The 19,666-nt window shown below is 37.9% G+C and overlaps 1 protein-coding gene across 6 annotated transcripts in view; it reads right to left on the reverse strand.

The window, feature by feature from the left end:
* The window catches only part of galnt13 (polypeptide N-acetylgalactosaminyltransferase 13), a 270,709-nt gene that overhangs the window by 98,728 nt on the left and 152,315 nt on the right, over window positions 1-19,666 (reverse strand). For all 6 annotated transcript variants that reach the window (XR_010001363.1, XM_003225380.4, XM_062965663.1 and 3 more), the window contains exon 7: window positions 6,351-6,468. Coding sequence is in view for 5 of the 6 variants with exons in the window: in XM_003225380.4 (XP_003225428.2) it covers window positions 6,351-6,468 (118 nt within the window). In the remaining variant the exon portion in view is untranslated. The remainder of the gene's footprint in view (window positions 1-6,350; window positions 6,469-19,666) is intronic.

Here is a 19,666-nt window from a genome sequence, read left to right on the forward strand (position 1 = left end):
GATTGCCGAGAAAAGAACGCTCGTTAGTCAGCAATGAGCTGCAGGCCCTGTGAGGCCTGGGTGTGTAAGCCCAAAGCCTGCACCTGTAGGCCCAGGAGCTTTGGATCTACAGGTGCAGGCTTTGGGCCTACGCACCTGGGCCTCGCAGGGCCTGCAGACGATCTATCCAAAAAGCAGGCTTGGAGTCAATACCGGCTCCTGCCTGCCTTTCGTTTTGAGTTGGTTTTTCTTTCCGCGCAGGGGGTGGGGGTCCTTTTTGTGCCATCTGAATGGACGGTGTGAAATGGAAACACAAATGAAACACATCTCTACTACTTACTCCTTTTGCTTTTCTCAAGAAGCAATGTGGAGTCACACAACATAGGATATTCTGTTCCAAAGCTAGGAGAGGCTGCACCAGTTTGATTTTCCCTGCTCCTACTGGGAATAGTAAGATTTCACTCCATCCTCTGCTCTCCATTCTGCTGAATTAACTGAATGCAAACTACTTTTGCACTCTGAATCCAGTTTGCATCAGGATAAAGAGGAAAAAATGAGAGATGGAGAGAGAAATCAGGACATTTAAAAACCAACTGAGAATGTGGGGTGGCAGAAGATTAACCAGCTTCTCTCTAAAAGAATGTGGGGGTATTTGAATGAGAAAGCTGTTCTTGGCATTGACTATTCAGCATGACAAATAGAGGAGAGAAGGAGAGAGGTATCTTTACTTGCTTCTGGGTATCTGGGATCTTGACAAGCCTTTGGTAGTGGTCACTATGTGTGCAAAAGACCGAGAGCTGGTCCAGGTTACAATACTCTGGAGCATCACCCTGTGTCTAATGATCACATGATCCAATACAGGATTCTTCGGATATCAACCCACACAAAATCAAGTTGGTACAGTAGAGTCTCACTTATCCAACATAAAGGGGCCAGCAGAATGTTGGATAAGCGAATATGTTGGATAATAAGGAGAGATTAAGGAAAAGCCTATTAAACATCAAATTAGGTTATGATTTTACAAATTAAGCACCAAAACATCATGTTATACAACAAATTTGACAGAATAAGTAGTTCAATACACAGTAATGTCATGTAGTAATTACTGTATTTACGAATTTAGCACCAAAATATCACCATATATTGAAAACATTGACTACAAAAATGCGTTGGATAATCCAGAACGTTGGATAAGTGAGTGTTGGATAAGTGAGACTCTACTGTATTAAGAATCACATAAGCACATTCTGACCATCTCATAGTGTCATGCAAGTGTAGGGTTTATTTGTTATCTTAATTCATATTCTTCCTCTCTATTTCAAAGCATGTATTCTGTGCCATTTGATTCACTCTAAACTTCTCAGAAGATATTTTTACAGTCTGTCTGTCATCCACTTAAAACAATTAATTTTTTTTTAATTAACTGAATGATCAAAATGAAGAGGAAATATAGGAAACATTGTGCAGTAGGAATCTGACCCTAAATGATAATAAAAAAAGCTTAACAGTGGGATACAAACTCTAGCCCTCCAAGCAAATCAGCACAGGATTAACTATAATAGGACTCAGGATTAGCTGCATCTTCTAAGTGGCAAGCCAAAGCTGTTCTGCCGAAGAAGAGATGAGTCAGTGCTTCTGCCTACTCACTGTAGGAGATAATCTTTGGGAATCTATATCATTCTGTTGCTCCCTGTCTACCAAAAGCATGAAGAACTTTTCTCAGAACTTGAGAACCAACTAATTGAGTTCTCTAAATTAAATTCTCTTTTAGTGAAGTTAAACATGAATTAATTAGAAATATTTGAAAATAAATTAATATAATTAAAACAGCTCTATTTATCTACCTAAAATAATAGTTACTATAAAAATAGCACCAGATTCATGAAACTGTGTATGAGCCCAGCAAAACCTGCTTATATTTCAAGGGTGTTAACAGAAATGTTCAATATAATAAAGGATGTGTGAAAGTCAATTTGCTAGCATTCAGAACAGTGATACAAGCATTGAGATGAAAATATGGTTCTTTAACAAATACTCCAAACAAAATACAATTTAGGAATTGTCGTCTCAATGCATAGAGATAGATCACTTTTCCTGTTATAATTTTACTGTGATAGTGATTTTATTTATTTTTATTTATTTATTATTCAAACTTATATGCCACCACTCCCCTAGGGCTCGGGGCGGCTTACAAGAACAGGCTAAAATCTAAAACAATTTAAAAACAGCAGTAACAGAAGTCAAAAGCCTGCCAAAACAGGTGTGTCTTATATGCCCTGAGAAAGACTGATAAATCCCATAAGGCATGGACTTCAGGTGGCAGAGTGTTCCAGAGTGATGGCACCACTGCTGTAAAGACTCTGCATCTGGTTGTTGTTAGACACAAGGTCTTAAAACTGGGAACTTCCAGTAGATCTTGGTCCTCAGAACGGAGGGATCTCTGGGGTTGGTAGGGGGTGAGGCGGTTTTATGACTGTACCAATACCAACTGACTTGGACTGGATTTGCCTCTGTGGACAATATGTTAAAATCCAATAAAAACTTCGAATTCACTTTCTACTGTGTTTTTGTCATGATTAGTTTGTCAGGTTTTGATACTGACGTTTATGTATTATGTTTTTATTTTTACTTGGTTTTGTATTGTGTTTTATTTTTTGTTAGGTTGTTGAGATTGTTGTTGATGTTTTATTTTTGTGTTTTTGTACTGTGCTTTTATTTTCTGTAAGCCACCCCAAGTCCTGTTTGGAGAGGGGGCGGGATATAAATAAAGATGATGATGGTGATTATTATCTGCACTTCTAACATTGCATCTTTTATGAAAAAGAATGTATTACATCTCTAAACCAGAAAATTTAAGTACATTTCCAAACTACTAATCAGGGATTCCACAGGATCAAACAACTGCAATGACATCAATTTATATTACTTTGGAGTTGTAGATACACTTTAATATTCTATAGTTTGGAAATATTACTGAATTTTAAGAGATTAAAAGAAATTTCATATATCTTGTTTTAAGTTGAATTGTAGGGGGGAAATCCCTACTATTAATTTGCAAAACAGGTAGAACAGATCTTCTTCAAGTGGACCCCCTCCCCAATATATTTTCTATTCCACTAAGCAAAAACGGAAAGCTGCACAAAGATGAATGGATCATTCTCCTTCTAATCTATGGCCTCATCTACACTGAAACTATAATGTTGTTTTGATAAGACTTGAAGGTGTAGCAACCACTAAACACACACCGTCAATGTGCACTGCAGCACACATTTACAAGAGTCATATTAGAAAATATCACAGCAAAGTCCAATTTCAGCCAAACAATATGCGGAGGCAGATTGCAATAAATCCAAGATTCAGGGTAAAATGGGTTCCCCCGTATACCTCCAAAGTGCTGGTGCAAATCTCTCACAGAAATAGAAAATCAAACCATGCAGAAAAATTGAGGCCAGGTTCTATAGTTAATATAATCACCTTCATGGCCTCAAACTGGTTCCAGACCTGTCAATTTAATCAACTGTGCAGCTAAACTGGTTCCTCCCAAACTTATTCCAAGCTGTATTATAGGGTCAGTGTAGATATGCCCATAGTCACTTTCACCTGTCTTTACTCATAGGTTCATTCCTCCCACTTAATTATTAATGTATGGATTAAAAACAATTACTTGAAAATCTGCATATAAATGTATTATGAATATGTATTTTAACCCGTTTTTCTCAATGCCCCATATAGTTATACATGTATTTTATACACTTTTTCTAAACATGTTATCCTATAGCACACAATTAAAGATCTCTTTTGCCTTTTTGAACTAAAAATTCTACAAAGCATTTGGAAAACTGTAAAAGTCTGATGTTTCAGTCCTGCCAGCCCCACATTGGACTGGTGCTGAGCAGATCAATTCACACCAGGACCTACAGAAATCTTACTCTCAAGTGCCTCCATTTCTATAGAAATGTGCATAAAAGGAACTTCATGACACAGAAAATGCCACAATTCTGAAGTGCAATGCAATAGTATGTTTTACTGATCAAGCCAGGACAGTTTACCTATCCAACCAATCTGCAATTCTGTGTATACATATGATAGAACAACTGGTCAATTACATATTTCAAGTAAGTAGAATGCTATAATTCAACACTGTATACTCCATATTTGTCACACACATGCCATTCTCATTTTGTATATCATTTTTCATTCATTTTATTAGCTACATTTATTTCTTGCCTGGCCACCAACTGACTTCATATAATTACTGATATTTTATTCATTTAACTTCATTATGATAGCAACGTTGTGATGTAGTCCAAGCTGAGGAAAATTAACTGGCTTAAGTGAGTTTCATGCCTCAAGGGAGACTATAACCTAGATTTTCCAATACATTGCCTGGTGTGCCACATTGTCTCTCACCAATTTGACTAAAGTTCAGTTTTATAACTTTATATTTTAGAAGGGCATTTACAAAATTAAAGAACATCCACCACAAGTAATATTCATTTGTTAAGGGCAATAAGCCTTAACAAAACCGAAATGACCAAAACTGAGCTAATTTGTTCTAGGATATGAACGGAATTTCTTTTTTAACCAGGGATTTCATATATAAAGCACAACTGTTAAACTTCCTTCATAGATTTGTGGGCACATTATCAAAAAATATTTGGAAACCTTGGTACCAGAAACATGGTGGTTTTCAACATTATTTAATGTCTTCAGGCACATCATAACTACTCATCCAGGACAGGTTTGGGGAGAAAAAATATGGATTTTACTATAACATGTGGATAAGTAACAATTTTTTCCTCCTTTTAAAAATGCATTGAAGGAACATGCTTAGGAAGAGCAAAATAAAATAAAAGAATCTGTTTATTTGAGAGGTCACATCAGTGTGTGTGTGTAAATTGCAATGGTTTTAAAATGTCTAAATTTCCTCAAATATATATAGATTAGATAGTTAAAGAAATATAAATGAGGAAAAAGAATTAGAATGCACCCTGGGGGAAAAGGGTGAGTGGGGGGAAGAGCAAGGAAAGCATCCTGTCTCTGTCAGAAACTCAGTGACAGGAATCAAACCAGAGAAAGAAAGACTTCCCTTTCTCCTCCCCTCACTCTTTTTTTCAGCCCACATGGCATGCATCAGCAATATAGGAGAGTCCAAAAAATGTGGCACACCTATCTTTTTTTGTGTCACTGCGATTGTTTTTTAACTGAAATTCCTGTGTTTATTTATGATGTATTTTTGTTATATTTTATTTATGTTGTTTTGTATTTGTATTTGTAGTCTTTGGAAACCGCCCTGAGTCCCTTCAGGGAGATAGAACGGTATATAAATAAAGTTGTTGTTGTTGTTGTTGTTGTTGTTGTTGTTGTTGTTATTATTATTATATGTGTATGGTTCAGATGGAGTGGTGCACGGGAAGGCATTTTAATAGGGCTTACTACAGTCTCTATTGCAAGGCTTACACAGAGACTGCCAAACCCCTAAAACAGTGGTTCTCAACCTGGGGTCCCCAGATGTTTTAAGCCTTCAACTCCCAAAAATTCTAACAGCTGGTAAACTGGTTGGGATTTCTGTGAGTTGTAGGCCAAAAACATCTGGGATCGCAGGTTGAGAACCACTGCCCTAAAGCAATGGTTCTCAACCCTGTGGGTCCCCAGGTGTTTTGGCTTACAACTCCTAGAAATCCCAGCTAGTTTGCCAGCTATTTAGGATTTCTAGGAGTTGAAGGCCAAAACATCTGGGGACCCACAGGTTGAGAACCACAGCCCTAAAGGATTGTATAGTAAGCCTCTATTAAAAATGGCTACTGCTGCTCCATTCTCTAAGTAGCCAAAACTGCAGGGAATACAGCATTTCTAGCATTAACTAGTGGATAAGTCCACCAAGACTTTGGGTTGAGTTCATGCCATTTTTTCTACTTATATCTTTTTGCCTATTTGAATGAAGGGTTGGAGAAAATAATTATAGTAATCTGTGCCATGTGCTTTTCAAATAACCAAAGCTTCCAAAATTGCCACCTCATGCAAAAAACTAAAACAAACAAACAAAAAGCCCCACAACTTTAAAAATACAGAATAGACTCCAACTAATGTTCCTCTGCCACCAAGTGGATTGGGAGGAGAGTGCTCATTACCTTTCAAATCTATTCTGGAGATTTGAGCGACCCTCCAGAGCAAATTTAAGGGTGAATAGAGGAAACTCTCAATCTGCACATCAAAACTTTCTGTGAACACTGGTTGGATTCTACCCATAACTCTGAAGTAAAATAAAGATTTCACTTTAGATAAACCAAGTATGCCTGTCTTAAATGTTATTTTTTTTACAGGAAAAAACTGTGCCAGTTATCAGAAAAGGAAGTAAAATAGAAAATTACCCTAAAAGACATTTCAAGATTTTCTCCACCCCAGATATCCATTCCTGCATCGTAAGTTCCTATCTCTTCAAAGTAGTTTCTGTCAATAGAAAATAGGCCACCAGCCATAGTAGGGGTCCTAGTTGAAAACAAAAGAAAAATAAGAAAGGGAAGGAAAAGAAAAAGAAAAAAATACTTTTTGAAAGATACGGTGTGGAATTCTGTACTACACCATAGCATATATTTTTCCAGACACTTTAGACATCATTAAATTCTATTTGCTGCAAGTGGAAGGTTTACTTTTAAGTTTTATCATTTTAATTGCCTGCACATGGAGTCATTGGCCAAGGACTTATAAATATTGCACAACAATAACTGGTCAAATTATGCATGCATTTAGATTTTTCATTTTTTAAAAACCTGCTTATATCTTTAAAATGTATATATCATATGGTTCAGCAGGGAACACTGTGCTGATAAAAGCAATCTAAAGTATTTAATGGGGAGGATTTGATGCCTTTGTTTCGATTTTCAGAGAGTTCGTAAAATTACCAGGCACAGTAACTTTACAAGACTCTAAACTTCTGCAAGAGATAAATCCACTTAATGTGTATGCCTACATAAATGTCAATGTCCCAATGTCTAAAAATATCTATGATACTTTTTAACAAGTGTCATTGTAGTTTAATTTCTTTAGAACGGTATACTCTACAATAAATACATTGGTTTTCTGTTTTGAACTACCTCAGTGGAGTCATTACATGGATTCCAAAGTCTTAGCCCAATGATTTGGATGCTTAATAATTTGGTCATTTGGGCAGTATAAACATGTGCAGCTAAACAGCTGAGAGTGCACTAATCTGCCTTAGCCATGTGATTGTTATTGATTATATCCACTGATTTATGCAAATGCACAACCTGTACATTTGATAGCACAGCATGGTGGATTATTCGGAAGGATCTTTCCAGATATCCACTGTTTAAAGAAACGTAGCAGCAGGATAAACATTGAACCTCATATCATCGTGCAGGCAACCAGAAATTTGTGCTTCCCTCCCCACACCCCAGCACACATGATGCAGGATAGATTTCACTTGCAAATGGAGCATGACCCTAGTACCGGTGGCACTGATGTAGTTTCACTTTTTCATTTTTCCACTTAGGGCTCACTGTATGAGCCACACCCTCTTCTTGTTACTCATTTGTCTGTTTGAAAATAATAGGGTTTCCTATTATCCATGGTTTCACATATTCATGCAAATTCCAGGAATGTATGCCCACCGCCCAGCAGTTATCAGGCCATACTGTGTATGTACAGTATCCATGGATTCTTTATGCACAAAGTTATCCATCCACAGCTTGAAAATATGTTTTAAAATATAAAAAGCCAATCTTATTTTAGCCATTTTATATAAGGGATGCTATTTTACTATGTTATTGAACATATTGGGACTTCAATATCCATAGAGTATGGCATCCGTGGAAAATCTTGGAATAAAATTTCACTGAATACCAAGGGCCCACTGTATGAGAAATGAATGAGGACTCTTGCCACACACTGGACTCTCCACAGATATATTTTTTTTCCTTTCCTTGCCTAGTTTATCCATGCCTCACAGCCTCTGAGGATGCCTGCCATAGATGTGAGTGAAACGTCAGGAGAGAATACTTCTGGAACATGGCCACACAGCCCGAAAGACATACAACAACCCAATGAATTAATAGTTCATTACAGGATATTGTTCACAATATTTTAGTTACACTGATGCCAATGAGTAACATCTATCATGCCATAGGATTTCATTGTAGAAAACAAAATTTCCACTTGTTCCCTTCCTCTGCCCCATGCTATACATTGGCTCTTTGTCACCCCAGAAGGCACCAAAGCAAAGATGGGGGTGGGAAGCATGGGGGTGAATCTACACTGACTGATACTTCAGGGCCAATCTAATAATAATAATAATAATAATAATAATAATAATAATAATAATAATAATAATAATAATTTTATTCTTATATCCTGCCCCATCTCCCCAGAGGGACTCGGGGCGGCTTACATGGGGCCATGCCCAGACACGACAGCACAAATCAGATAAAACATTAAACCGAGCAGTAAAACTTCAACATGATTAAAAGCAGTCATAAAAGTCAATATACACAATAATATTAAATCTTGTTTGTCATATGTTGGATCAGCCTCTATATGGATCACACAGGGACTCCCGCAGCCACTGTGGAGGCCTCCCTGACCATCCCCTTCCATACTCCATGTTGCTGCACTCATCACCTATGATATAGGTCCTACCTGTCTGCCACTGCCTGCAAAGATATCAGCTGGGGTAAAAGGCAATGAAGGAGGAGGAGGTGAGGAGGAATTTTCCCTCCTCCCCCTCTTCCTTTCTAGAGCAAATGATGTCATTGCAGGTAATCTCCCCCCCCCTTCCAACACATCTGTTTTCCCTTCCAAAATGCAGGTGACAGCTGACAAGTAGGACCCACATCATGACCAGATACTGTCACAACACAGAGAGTGACAGGGGACATTGACTGGGCTTCCCAAGCCTGAGAAACATGGGATGGCAGTGGGGACAATTGCACCCAGTTCCATTCTGTAACTGTCCCAATTGCTCAGACAGGCCCAAAGTCCAGGGACAGTTCACACTATGGGACAGAATTTCCCAACTTCGGTTAATGCAAGGGAAGGATGTTGATAGATCAGCTTCATGTGGTGTTTGGCAGCCATGAAGCTGATCTTGTCTACACTAGCATAAGTGTTGGAAGGCCTGGAAAAAATTGAAAAATTGGGAGGGAAAACAAAAAAAACCTCCTCCTCCACCCATTTTCCAGGTTTTTTTTTCCAGGCCTATAGTGGTCAGTATAGAAGTGCCCTGGGAGAGTTCAGAAGACATCTGTTTAGCTAATGATGGCTGTTCCATTCAAGGAGGAACTTTGAGCTATGTATCCCAAATATTTCCTTTGATACATTTATTATTGCAATTGCTTTCAGTATGATTGTTATAAGCATGATTAAGTTGGGTGCCACTTCATTTTCTTTTGGCTCAGAAATGTCCAGAAACTGCAAACATATATTTTACCTGTATAATAAATGTAAGCAGAGTTCCTCAAATTGCATGTTTTTGATTTTTCTGAAAGCCAAAGGCAGTTGGCACTTTTTGATTCTTTAGAAGAGAGCTAAAGAATTCTTGTTCTTTTGTTGGGAATGTAAAATTAATTCCTTCACCAATAATAACCCTATTTTTACTGTTAAGACTGCAGCCATTTGTTCTGACTGCAGCTTTGATTACACTTGTTTTAGAACCGGAGATTAAAAGGCACATCAAAAAACAGGAAAGATTTCAGGAATTAAATGTAATAATATAAAAGTTTAACAGATGCTGTTTATATTTTTATTCAAATGGTTGAGCCCAGTAGCAATAAAGCATCGCTGAAGTGGTATGGTGCTACCTTCACTCCCCAGTTGAGTCCACCCAGCTGAGCCAATTAGTGGCTTTGATCCACTAAGGTAAAGGGTAAAGGTTTTCCCCTGATGTTAAGTCCAGTCGTGACCGACTCTGGGGGTTGGTGCTCATCTCCATTTCTAAGCCGAAGAGCCGGCGTTGTTCATAGACACCTCCAAGGTCATGTGGCCGGCATGACTGCATGGAGCGCCATTACCTTCCCGCCGGAGTGGTACCTATTGGTCTACTCACATTTGCATGTTTTCGAACTGCTAGATTGGCAGGAGCTGGGGCTAATAGCGGGCGCTCATTTCGCTCCCGGGATTTGAACCTGGCACCTTTTGGTCCACAAGTTCAGCAGCTCAGCGCTTTAACACACTGTGCCACCAGGGGCCCCACAGTTAGGGTTGATCCACTAGCTAACCAAAAAAGGAAGAAAACCAACACCGTGGGTGCAAGTATACCTTTGTGTGTTGCTTGTTGACTACCGGTGACCCCATGAATTTCACAAGATTTTCTTAGACAAGTAAACTCAGAGGCAGACCTAGTTCATGGAGCCCCCAGATGACGTAGTGGACTAAGTGACTTGAAGGTTGGGTTGCTGACCTGAAAGCTGCCAGGTTCGAATCCCACCCGGGGAGAGTGCAGTTGAGCTCCCTCTATCAGCTCCAGCTCCATGCGGGGACATGAGAGAAGCCTCCCACAAGGATGGTAAAAACATCAAAAACATCCGGGCATCCCCTGGGCAATGTCCTTGCAGACGGCCAATTCTCTCACTCCAGAAGCAACTCAAGTTGCTCCTGACACGAAAAAAAACAACAAAACAAACTAGTTCATAATCATGGCACTTTCCAAATGATGTCATTTATGAGCTAGTGCTTTAAATGCATGTTAAATCACACATACATTCTGTTGTTATTATTTATTTCCCTCTCCAGCTAAGTAGGAACAATCGTACTGTGTGACTAGGCACAAAAATAAAGCTTCCTCCTTCTAACTTGGGAATCTAGAGCTTTGTGCATGCTCTGTCATATAGAGCAATTCTCTCAATTCAGAGAAGCTCTATGTGGGGGTGGGCAGGGATTGTACAGCCCTCTGTATATTATTAGTCCCAGAAGCTCTATCAAGTATAGCCATGTTAAAGAATGTTTGTGATTCAACTTCACTGGAATTCAGAGGGCTTCATGATTTCCACCTTAATTTGACATGGTTTTTTTATTTATCATGTCAGCAGTGAATTGAGAATACAGTTATAATGTATAGAAAAACCACAAACGTTAAAAACTTGACATGGTAAAAGAAAGGGTATTCAACTCATTTCCCCATTATGTAAAATGTGGTGATCCACACAGCTATCCACAAGGAAGGTGGCAACAGCAGCAAGAGATATATCCATGTTGATAAGACAGCATCTCCTATATCTTTGGAATTTTGACATTATAGGCAATAACGATGCATTGCACATTTTGATCTACGCTGCAGGCAGGGGTGAATCAAAAGCTGATGCACAGAAATGAGTTGCTGCATGGTGCCAACCACAGAGAACTAAGCCCTTGGTTTTTACAGATCTGTAGCATTATCACTACAAATAGCCTCAGGCACATAGTACAGCTTTCCAGCATCCTGTGGGTCCTTTAACATTTGGAATATAATTTATAGACAGCCCAGACTGAGCACCATATCCAAAATGACTAGGACCAGAAGTGTTTTAGATTTTAGATCCACCCTCCCCCATTTTGGAATGTGTCCATGTATATAATGGGAAATCTTGCAGATGGGACCCAATTCTAAACAATTCTAGCCTGGAGGTAATTTTAAACACAATGATTTAAATGATTTTGTGAATGAAACAAAGTTTGTGTATACTGAATCATCAGAGAGCAAAGATGATATTATTTCAGCTATCCAAGTGTACAATTTTGTATTTCGAAGTACTTTAGATTTTTAAAAATAAGGGATAGTAAAGGTAAACGTAAAGGTTTCCCCTGATGTTAAGTCCAGTCATGTCTGACTCTGGGGGTTGGTGCTCATCGCCATTTCTAAGCCGAAGAGCCGGCGTTGTCCGTAGACACCTAAAAGGTCATGTGGCCAGCATGACTGCATGGAGCGCTGTTACCTTCCCGCCGGAGCGGTACCTATTGATCTACTCACATTAGCATGTTTTCGAACTGCTAGGTTGGCAGGAGCTGGAGCTAACAGTGGCCGCTCCCACAGCTCCTGGGGTTTGAACCTGGGACCTTTCGGTCTCCAGCTCAGTGCTTTAACGCACTTCGCCACTGGGGTTCCTAAATAAGGGATACTTAGAAGTTAAATAAGGGATACTTAACTTCTAATATAAACAAAATATCTAGATCTGGCCATTTCATTGATCTGGGTACATGGGGCAGATATAGTATGCATGGCAGTCCTTTCAGGAAATTCCAGATGAATATTAATCTACTTCAGACTTGCCAATCCTGAACATTTTCTTGCTATAGTCTATAGTTTCAATTTAAACTGTATAACCCCAGAACATCACAACATATTTCTAGGGTGAAACTGTTTCTTCTTAATCCTGCTCTGACTCAGAGTTAGCAGCAATGTAACAGTCAGAAGATACGAAACCTGCAGAAGGACATCTAGACATTTTTGTGACTCCCTAGTAATGCAACTGTTTTAGGAGTCCTTGGGAACTTAAACAGCAGGGTAGAAATAAAGATAATAATTTCATGGGGAAAAAACTTGTATTACATACGCATACACCATGTACATTCCACTGCCAGTAGCCTCTTCTTTGTAATTGCCCCATCTCTAGTTATTGACAGGTAAAACCTTGATTTGATGGATCCCTTGCACTTCTGGGCCAGCATGTCAGCAGTAAAGTGATATCATGAATGGGAATCCACTCCCCCTCCCTGCTTGGTATTCCCAGGCTGGCCATTTTCTTTTTCTTTTATATTTTATATTTTCTTTTATATTTATAGTGATATTTGCCTTTTTGTTTTTAAAAGCTAGAATTGTAAAATTAAAACAAAAAAAAAAATAAGGAACATTGTGCCAGAAGGCAGGTTATAAGGCTGTGTTGAAGTACAACTGCAGAACTATGAACTGGTAGATAAGAACTATTAAATAATTAGATAATTGCACTATTAAAGAGAGGTATGATAGCAATGGTGCTCAAGCTGGTATGTATTTTTATCAATTTCATAGAATCATAGAATCGTAGAGTTGGAAGAGACCTCACGGGCCATCCAGTCCAACCCCCTGCAAGAAGCAGGAAAATCTCAATTCAAAGCACCCCCTGCTATTTTCAATAGCAAACCTGCTATTTAATGAAATGGCAGGTTTGTGTGATAAAGTCCTCAGTCCCTACTACAGTGGTTCCCAACCTGTGGGCCCCCAGTTGTTTTGGCCTTCAACTCCCAAAAATCCCAACAGCTGGTAAACTGGCTGGGATTTCTGGGAGTTGTAGGCCGAAACACCTGGGAACCCACAAGTTAAGAACCACTGCCTTACTACAATAGACCTATTGAATCCACTGGATGTATTTATGTGTTGACTCATCACTCATAAATCGATTGAATAGTCTACTCCAGTGGGGACTAAACAACAAGTTGCCAGCCAGTAGCTACCAAAAATTTATGTTAGAAGAGGACCATTGCCTTTAATGAGGCAATTTTAAATGTAAGTCATTTGATTACTGATTACTTTGTTCTAGTTAACCAAGACCAAAATAAGAGGAGATTGATGCTACACAGCAGTGAACTTGAGTTGAATTTTAAGTAATATCAATGGATTTTCTTTAAATTAATTTGGAAGCTTTGTTTGCAATGTTAAATATCACACATTAGTCTTTTGGGTTTTTAAAAAATGACATCCAGCAGCTTCTGTTCACAACAGATATAATAAAGAAACTTTCTGCCAAGTTCTCTTTACAGGAAGAGCTTATAGAGAGTTCTGTTTTACAAGTGTCTTCACTGACAATTACCTGCAGGCTTTTACAATACAGTCACTGAATTCATTAACCTTTGCCATAAATTCTAGCAACTAGAGCAAAATCTGATATTTCTGTTACTTAAATTCCTCAGTAATGCTACATGACAAATGAAACAGCTGCTTGTTATTTCTAAAGCACACAATAGCTATTTACATTGCCTTTCATTCCAAATGAAAGTGAATCCCATTGTCTCTCCCAGTGGCCATGCAGAAGAAAAAGTATGCTGCTCAAAATTGATGGCATCAATATTTCTGAATTAGAGGTTAAGCATGCATAAAGTATTTTATTTATACAGATGCAGATGACTAATTCAGAGAGTTAGTAAATATGTCTCTATCTATTTTAGCAATATGAATAATTCTGGGGTGGTAAGGGATTTCTGGGTAACTCCATTTTGACTACCAGCAAATTGTGTGCATGTATGTATATTGTCAATGTATTGGGGTGAAGCTGGGGGTTATTATTATGGGACTAGAACTGAAGCTTGTGCTAATATGAATAAGATAAAAGCATGCAAGGGTCTGAAAATAATATGTGCTTTAATATGAATTCCCTGAAAGGACTAAAATAATTTAAAGAGGAAATAACAAGAAGTAGGATATAATTACAGTAGAGTCTCACTTATCCAACATTCGCTTCTCCAACATTCTGGATTATCCAACGCATTTTTGTAGTCAATGTTTTCAATACATTATGATATTTTGGTGCTAAATTCGTAAATACAGTAATTACTACGTAGCATTACTGCATATTGAACTACTTTTTCTGTCAAATTAGTTGCATAACATGATGTTTTGGTGCTTAATTTGTAAAATCATAACATAATTTGGTGTTTAATAGACTTCCCCTTAATCTCTCCTTGTTATCCAACATATTCGCTAATCCAACATTCTGCCGGCCCGTTTATGTTGGATAAGTGAGACTCTACTGTATTTAGTAAAAGAGGGGAGAAATTGAGACAAACCGCTCACATAAATATCTATTTTGAAGTAAGCCTCTAATGAACAAAAAGAAGAAGCAAGAGATCTAACATCATGAAGGATGCTTCCAAAATCTCCTGAGAGTAGAAGTGTCAGAATCTTCTACAGTAACTCCTGCAGGCTTACAACGGTTGTGTTTCAAACATTCTCCAGACAGCTCTACACACAGGTTTACAGTTGATGTTCTCAAGTTCTTCCCTCTAATGCAGAGCTTTCCAAACTGTGTGTCATGGCATTTCATATGCTGGCTCCAGTGTGTAGCTGTGTTGCATGAATGTAATGAGAAACCTCTGAGTCTATGTGAAATAAACAAAAAATCATATATTTTAAGAAATATAAATGAACAATTTTCATGAGATATGTTGTGTCCCCCCATACACTTCATTATTACAATTTATGTATGTATAAGGGGTTGATTTATCCTCCGGTTTGACTGTGTTGCAAAATGATGTGTGTCACCAACATGAAATGTTTGGAAAACTCTACTGTAATGTCTGAAAAGCCTTGTCCAGTTTGGACTTATTTGGACTTATTCCATCTACAGACATCTCAAAAAGATATTGTGCAGTTTGATAGGAAAGGAATGATTGAGTTACACAACTGATATCTAATGGATAAACATCCATCCTTCCAAAATGTGTTACTTCTATTTTACATGTTTTCTAACGGGGCAGACTCACAATAATCACAAATATGCCTTTAAGATTACAACAGGGACAGCTAGAGGAGCCACTATGGGCATGTAAATCCACTCTTGAATTTTCAGCTCCTTCTCCTGCCACTAGTTCATTTTCCACAGGGGCTCTTCTGATGCAGAATCTCTGAAGCAATAAGATCTAAAATCAGAAAGACCCCCAAACAAATCTGAACAGTGGTTGAATGAGCAGTCATAACATCAAAGGGGGATTCACCAGCCCAATGGCAATGGAGGCTAGTCTTGTATTATAATCAACTGAATAACTTTTTCCAGTGCATACTGAAATGGTCCATTCCATTACATCTTTTATGAGGCTTGTCAAAAGTTCAGTGAAAGAAGTCAACATCAACATAAGAAACAATGATGACATACAAATACAATCCAAAATACTGAAAATCATGCTAAGTCCTCAGTTTCAAACTATGTTGATGACGACATTTACATTTTAAGCATCCTAGGTAATTCTTTGGTTTCTGATAGCTTAGTATAAGTACACTTTCAATTTCTCCTCATAAAACTGAAGGCTTAAAATTTGGTTTTAAATGAAAGCCTATGTCTTGTAATTAAAAGAAGCAGTCACATATTGGATATATAAAATCCCCTAAAGTGGGAGTTGATTATCTTATAAACCTGCCAACTCAAGATGATAGTTCTCCTCAAGGTATAGTTCCATACAACTTTGCTCACCAAATTTTGACCATCTTTCTAAAACCAAAATTGAAAAATGCCTTGCCTGCATGATTTCCTCTTTTCCCTGGGAAGGATGTGGATGTCTTAAGAATCACAAAAAAACTACTTGTAACTAATACACTTGCAGATCTCTAGAAAAATATTACTTCCACTGTGCAATCCTGGCTAGGGCCGTATGCAGCAAATCACATATCTTCCAGCAGTGTTTTGGTACCTGCAGCTGAGAAGATGCTGGCCTTCTTCTGCCTTTGGGGGCAATATCAGATATTTTTAAAGAGTTATATTACCATGAGGACACCTTTAAAGTTCCACAGAACTAGCACTTCTTATCTATTACTGACAAACTAAAATTGGCATATTTCAGTTTATGCCCTTAGGTGCTGACTACATAAACATTAATAATGTGTCGGTGGAAAGCAGAAAAATGTTAGTTTGGATTTTCTTGGCAAAGAGCTCGAAGCCTAGGAGTAAATATCAAGAAGGTTGGTGGAGGAGCTAGTTGCCACTAGCTCTCTAGATAGCTGTAGCCCCAATCCCTGGAGCTTATCAAACAGGCAGCAAGCCCAACAGGTGGGTATTTAGTGCGAAAACTTGAGTGGAGCCCTTCAAAAGCTTTCATAAGCAAAATCACAGTAAGAATCATCCTGCCAAGAATCCTCCCCTGATCCTTGTGCTGTACAAAATGAAAGCTATCCATGTATAACTGGGAAAGGAAGTGCCAAGTTTACATCAAATGCAAGAGCCAAGATTACATCAAATGGAACATTATAAATTATGCCATCTGGGTCAGCACAACTTCAGATAAATTCTTTACAATGAACCATTAAGAGTTCTTCACTGCTATTTTGTTTTTCAAGATATATCATTCCTATGACTACTTTAAAAAACACTAGACGACACTTCCATGCAGAAACAATGGGGGTGAAGAAGTGCAATTTCTCCATCATTGTGGCTGCTATGCAATAGGTCTTCACATGAGATCTTGGCCATCTTCATCCAGTTCTTTTTCTTAGTCTTACACCAGAATCGCTGTTTTTTATGGAATAGCCTGCTAAGATGACAAGAGATGTTGGGAGGCTTCAGATCTCTCATCTTGCACTTAATTCTGCAGAGCTTCAAGAGTCATAGGATGTTTGAATTCAACCACATGATTTGTCCACAATAACAAATCTATAGAAAGTTCATCTACCATCACACTACCCCATAGAATTATCAAATCAGGAGTGTACCCTTCTCAATTAGTGAGGTCAAATTTCACCATCATATGGAGACTTTTTTTTCCTTTTTAATTCTTGCAGGCATTATATGTAAGTTTTCTCCAGATGTCTGCCTGTTTTGTTTGGGATGCTCTGCTGTTTTCTATTCTAGCTTTCAGCACTGCTGCTCTAGTATGTACATTTGTATTGGAAGCAACTGGTAATGTTTTTAAAAGAATGAGAGAGCATACTTTAAAATAAATGAGAATATTTAAAATAAATACTGATGCTTCTCTAATATACCCAACCACATGCAAACACCCATGCATGCATAGCATACACACTTGTATCTTTTCAAATATTGGCTGTTGATCAGTGTTTCAGCTGCTACTATAATAAAGAGCAGCAGATCTATTGTAAAATTAAATATTATATTAATCCTCGCCCAGCAGAAAAGGCACTTTTAGTCCCCCAGATCTACATTTTGTTATGTGATTCACAAAAAACTATAGCCATAAGCCAGGTAATTATTATACAGTCCTCAAAAGAATTGTGAAGCAATGCCTGGAATTATGTAACAGCTATTTTATTAAATATACATAACTATGCAATTTCTGCTAACTCTAAGCCCTTTCACAACGTAATCAAAACATCATTCCCCCATGCTTTGCTTGTTGCCAGAATGGATCTCCCCATGGAACTGTTGCCAAGTAAAGTAGATTTGAATGTGGAGTTACAATCATGGTAACAGTGACTGAGTAGCTGTTATGAATAAAGAACACGTATCTAGATGTACACATCTGTCACTGTTTTGTGCTCATGAATACAACTTTGTCACAATGTTGACACTATTGCTGCAATCGTAACTTTCACGCCCCCTCTCAACCTACTTTACTGGGCATCAGCTTCACAGGGAGAAGGAGGTCCATTTTGCTGGTGATGAGAATATGGCTGAATATTATTTTCATCAGGTTTGGAATGGGAGTCCAGCCAGGAGAGATTACAGGACTCCAACCATTGTCCTTAAGTTTTAGTCACCTATAATATGCAGAGGGCTTTGTTTCATTTCTATTTGCCAAAAAAAAAAAAAAGAATGGGACAAAATTCTATTGATACCTTTGTGTTGGTTAAATATTTGGGGTATGAAGTTTCAGTCATGGTCCTTGAGTTTCAGTCACTTGTAATAAGCATTGGAGGGATTGTTTTGTTTATCTTTACAACAACAAAAATAGACCAAAGCTTCTTCTAATCCATTTGTGTTGGTTATATTTTTGGGGGTTCAAACCTTGGGGTTTGAGCTTTCGGCCATGGTCTTTCAGTTTCGGTCACCTGCAAGATGCAGGTTTAAATTTTTCTTTACCAAAAAAAGTTGGTTGGACAAAATCTACCCATCTCTTTATATTGGTTATATATGCAGGGTTGGGCACTTCTTTTGTTGCAAATAGGGAAAATTGATCACAACTAAAAACTAATGTTCTACCTCACAGGAACATGTGTTTACTAGTGTTGGAAGTTCAGCTATGCTTGATGTGATAATCCATTGTTCTGTTTAAATTTTATATTGCTTATTAGGTTGTAGAAGCTTGTATATAAAAGTTGTGCTATATATCATGGTTCTTCTAAAATATCTATGCATATATATATATATAAGGTTACATTTGTTAAATGTTCTGTTGGGAATAGAAAATCGGCAAGTAGAATATTGGGGTGCAAAGAGTGACTAGAGGAGTGGCTAAGAGCTAGACACTAAAACTAATGTTTGGTGGTCAGAGAAATAGTCAAATGATTATTTTTCAGAGGTGTTAAGTAGTAAAAGGAATAGGATCAGCACTAGCTATTATTTTGAAATTTAGATTGGAATAGGAGTTAGAATAGGAATTATTTATCCAGGATAAGCTGGAATGTATCAGTCAGTATAAATACACTCAATAGTCCACTTTATTATGGAATCATATGCTTCTGAACATAAATTAAACTTGATTATTCCAAAAAAATCTTTAAAAATTAAAAAAAATGTTTCAGACATTCACTTACTAGATTATGTTTCAGGTATAGTCATGATATCTACCGGTAGTAACAAACATTAAGAATGGAGAAAGTCAGAGTACCAGGGTTGAACTCAGCAGATGTGAGCTTTATAGGGAGAAGAGATTACTAGAGAGTTTATGCTTGTGGAAGGATTTGAGTCAAATAGCTAAAACACTATGGGAATATAGGAGGGAATCCCTGAGTAGCATTATAAGTCTGTCTAAGGTAAAATAGAAGTAAAAAATTCTAGTTCTTCATCTCTCCCAACAGAAAAGTATTGGTGAGAAGTAAGGATACCACTTGGGTGAGAAA

Source organism: Anolis carolinensis, chromosome 1 (assembly GCF_035594765.1).
Source record: "Anolis carolinensis isolate JA03-04 chromosome 1, rAnoCar3.1.pri, whole genome shotgun sequence".
NCBI lineage: Eukaryota > Metazoa > Chordata > Lepidosauria > Squamata > Dactyloidae > Anolis > Anolis carolinensis.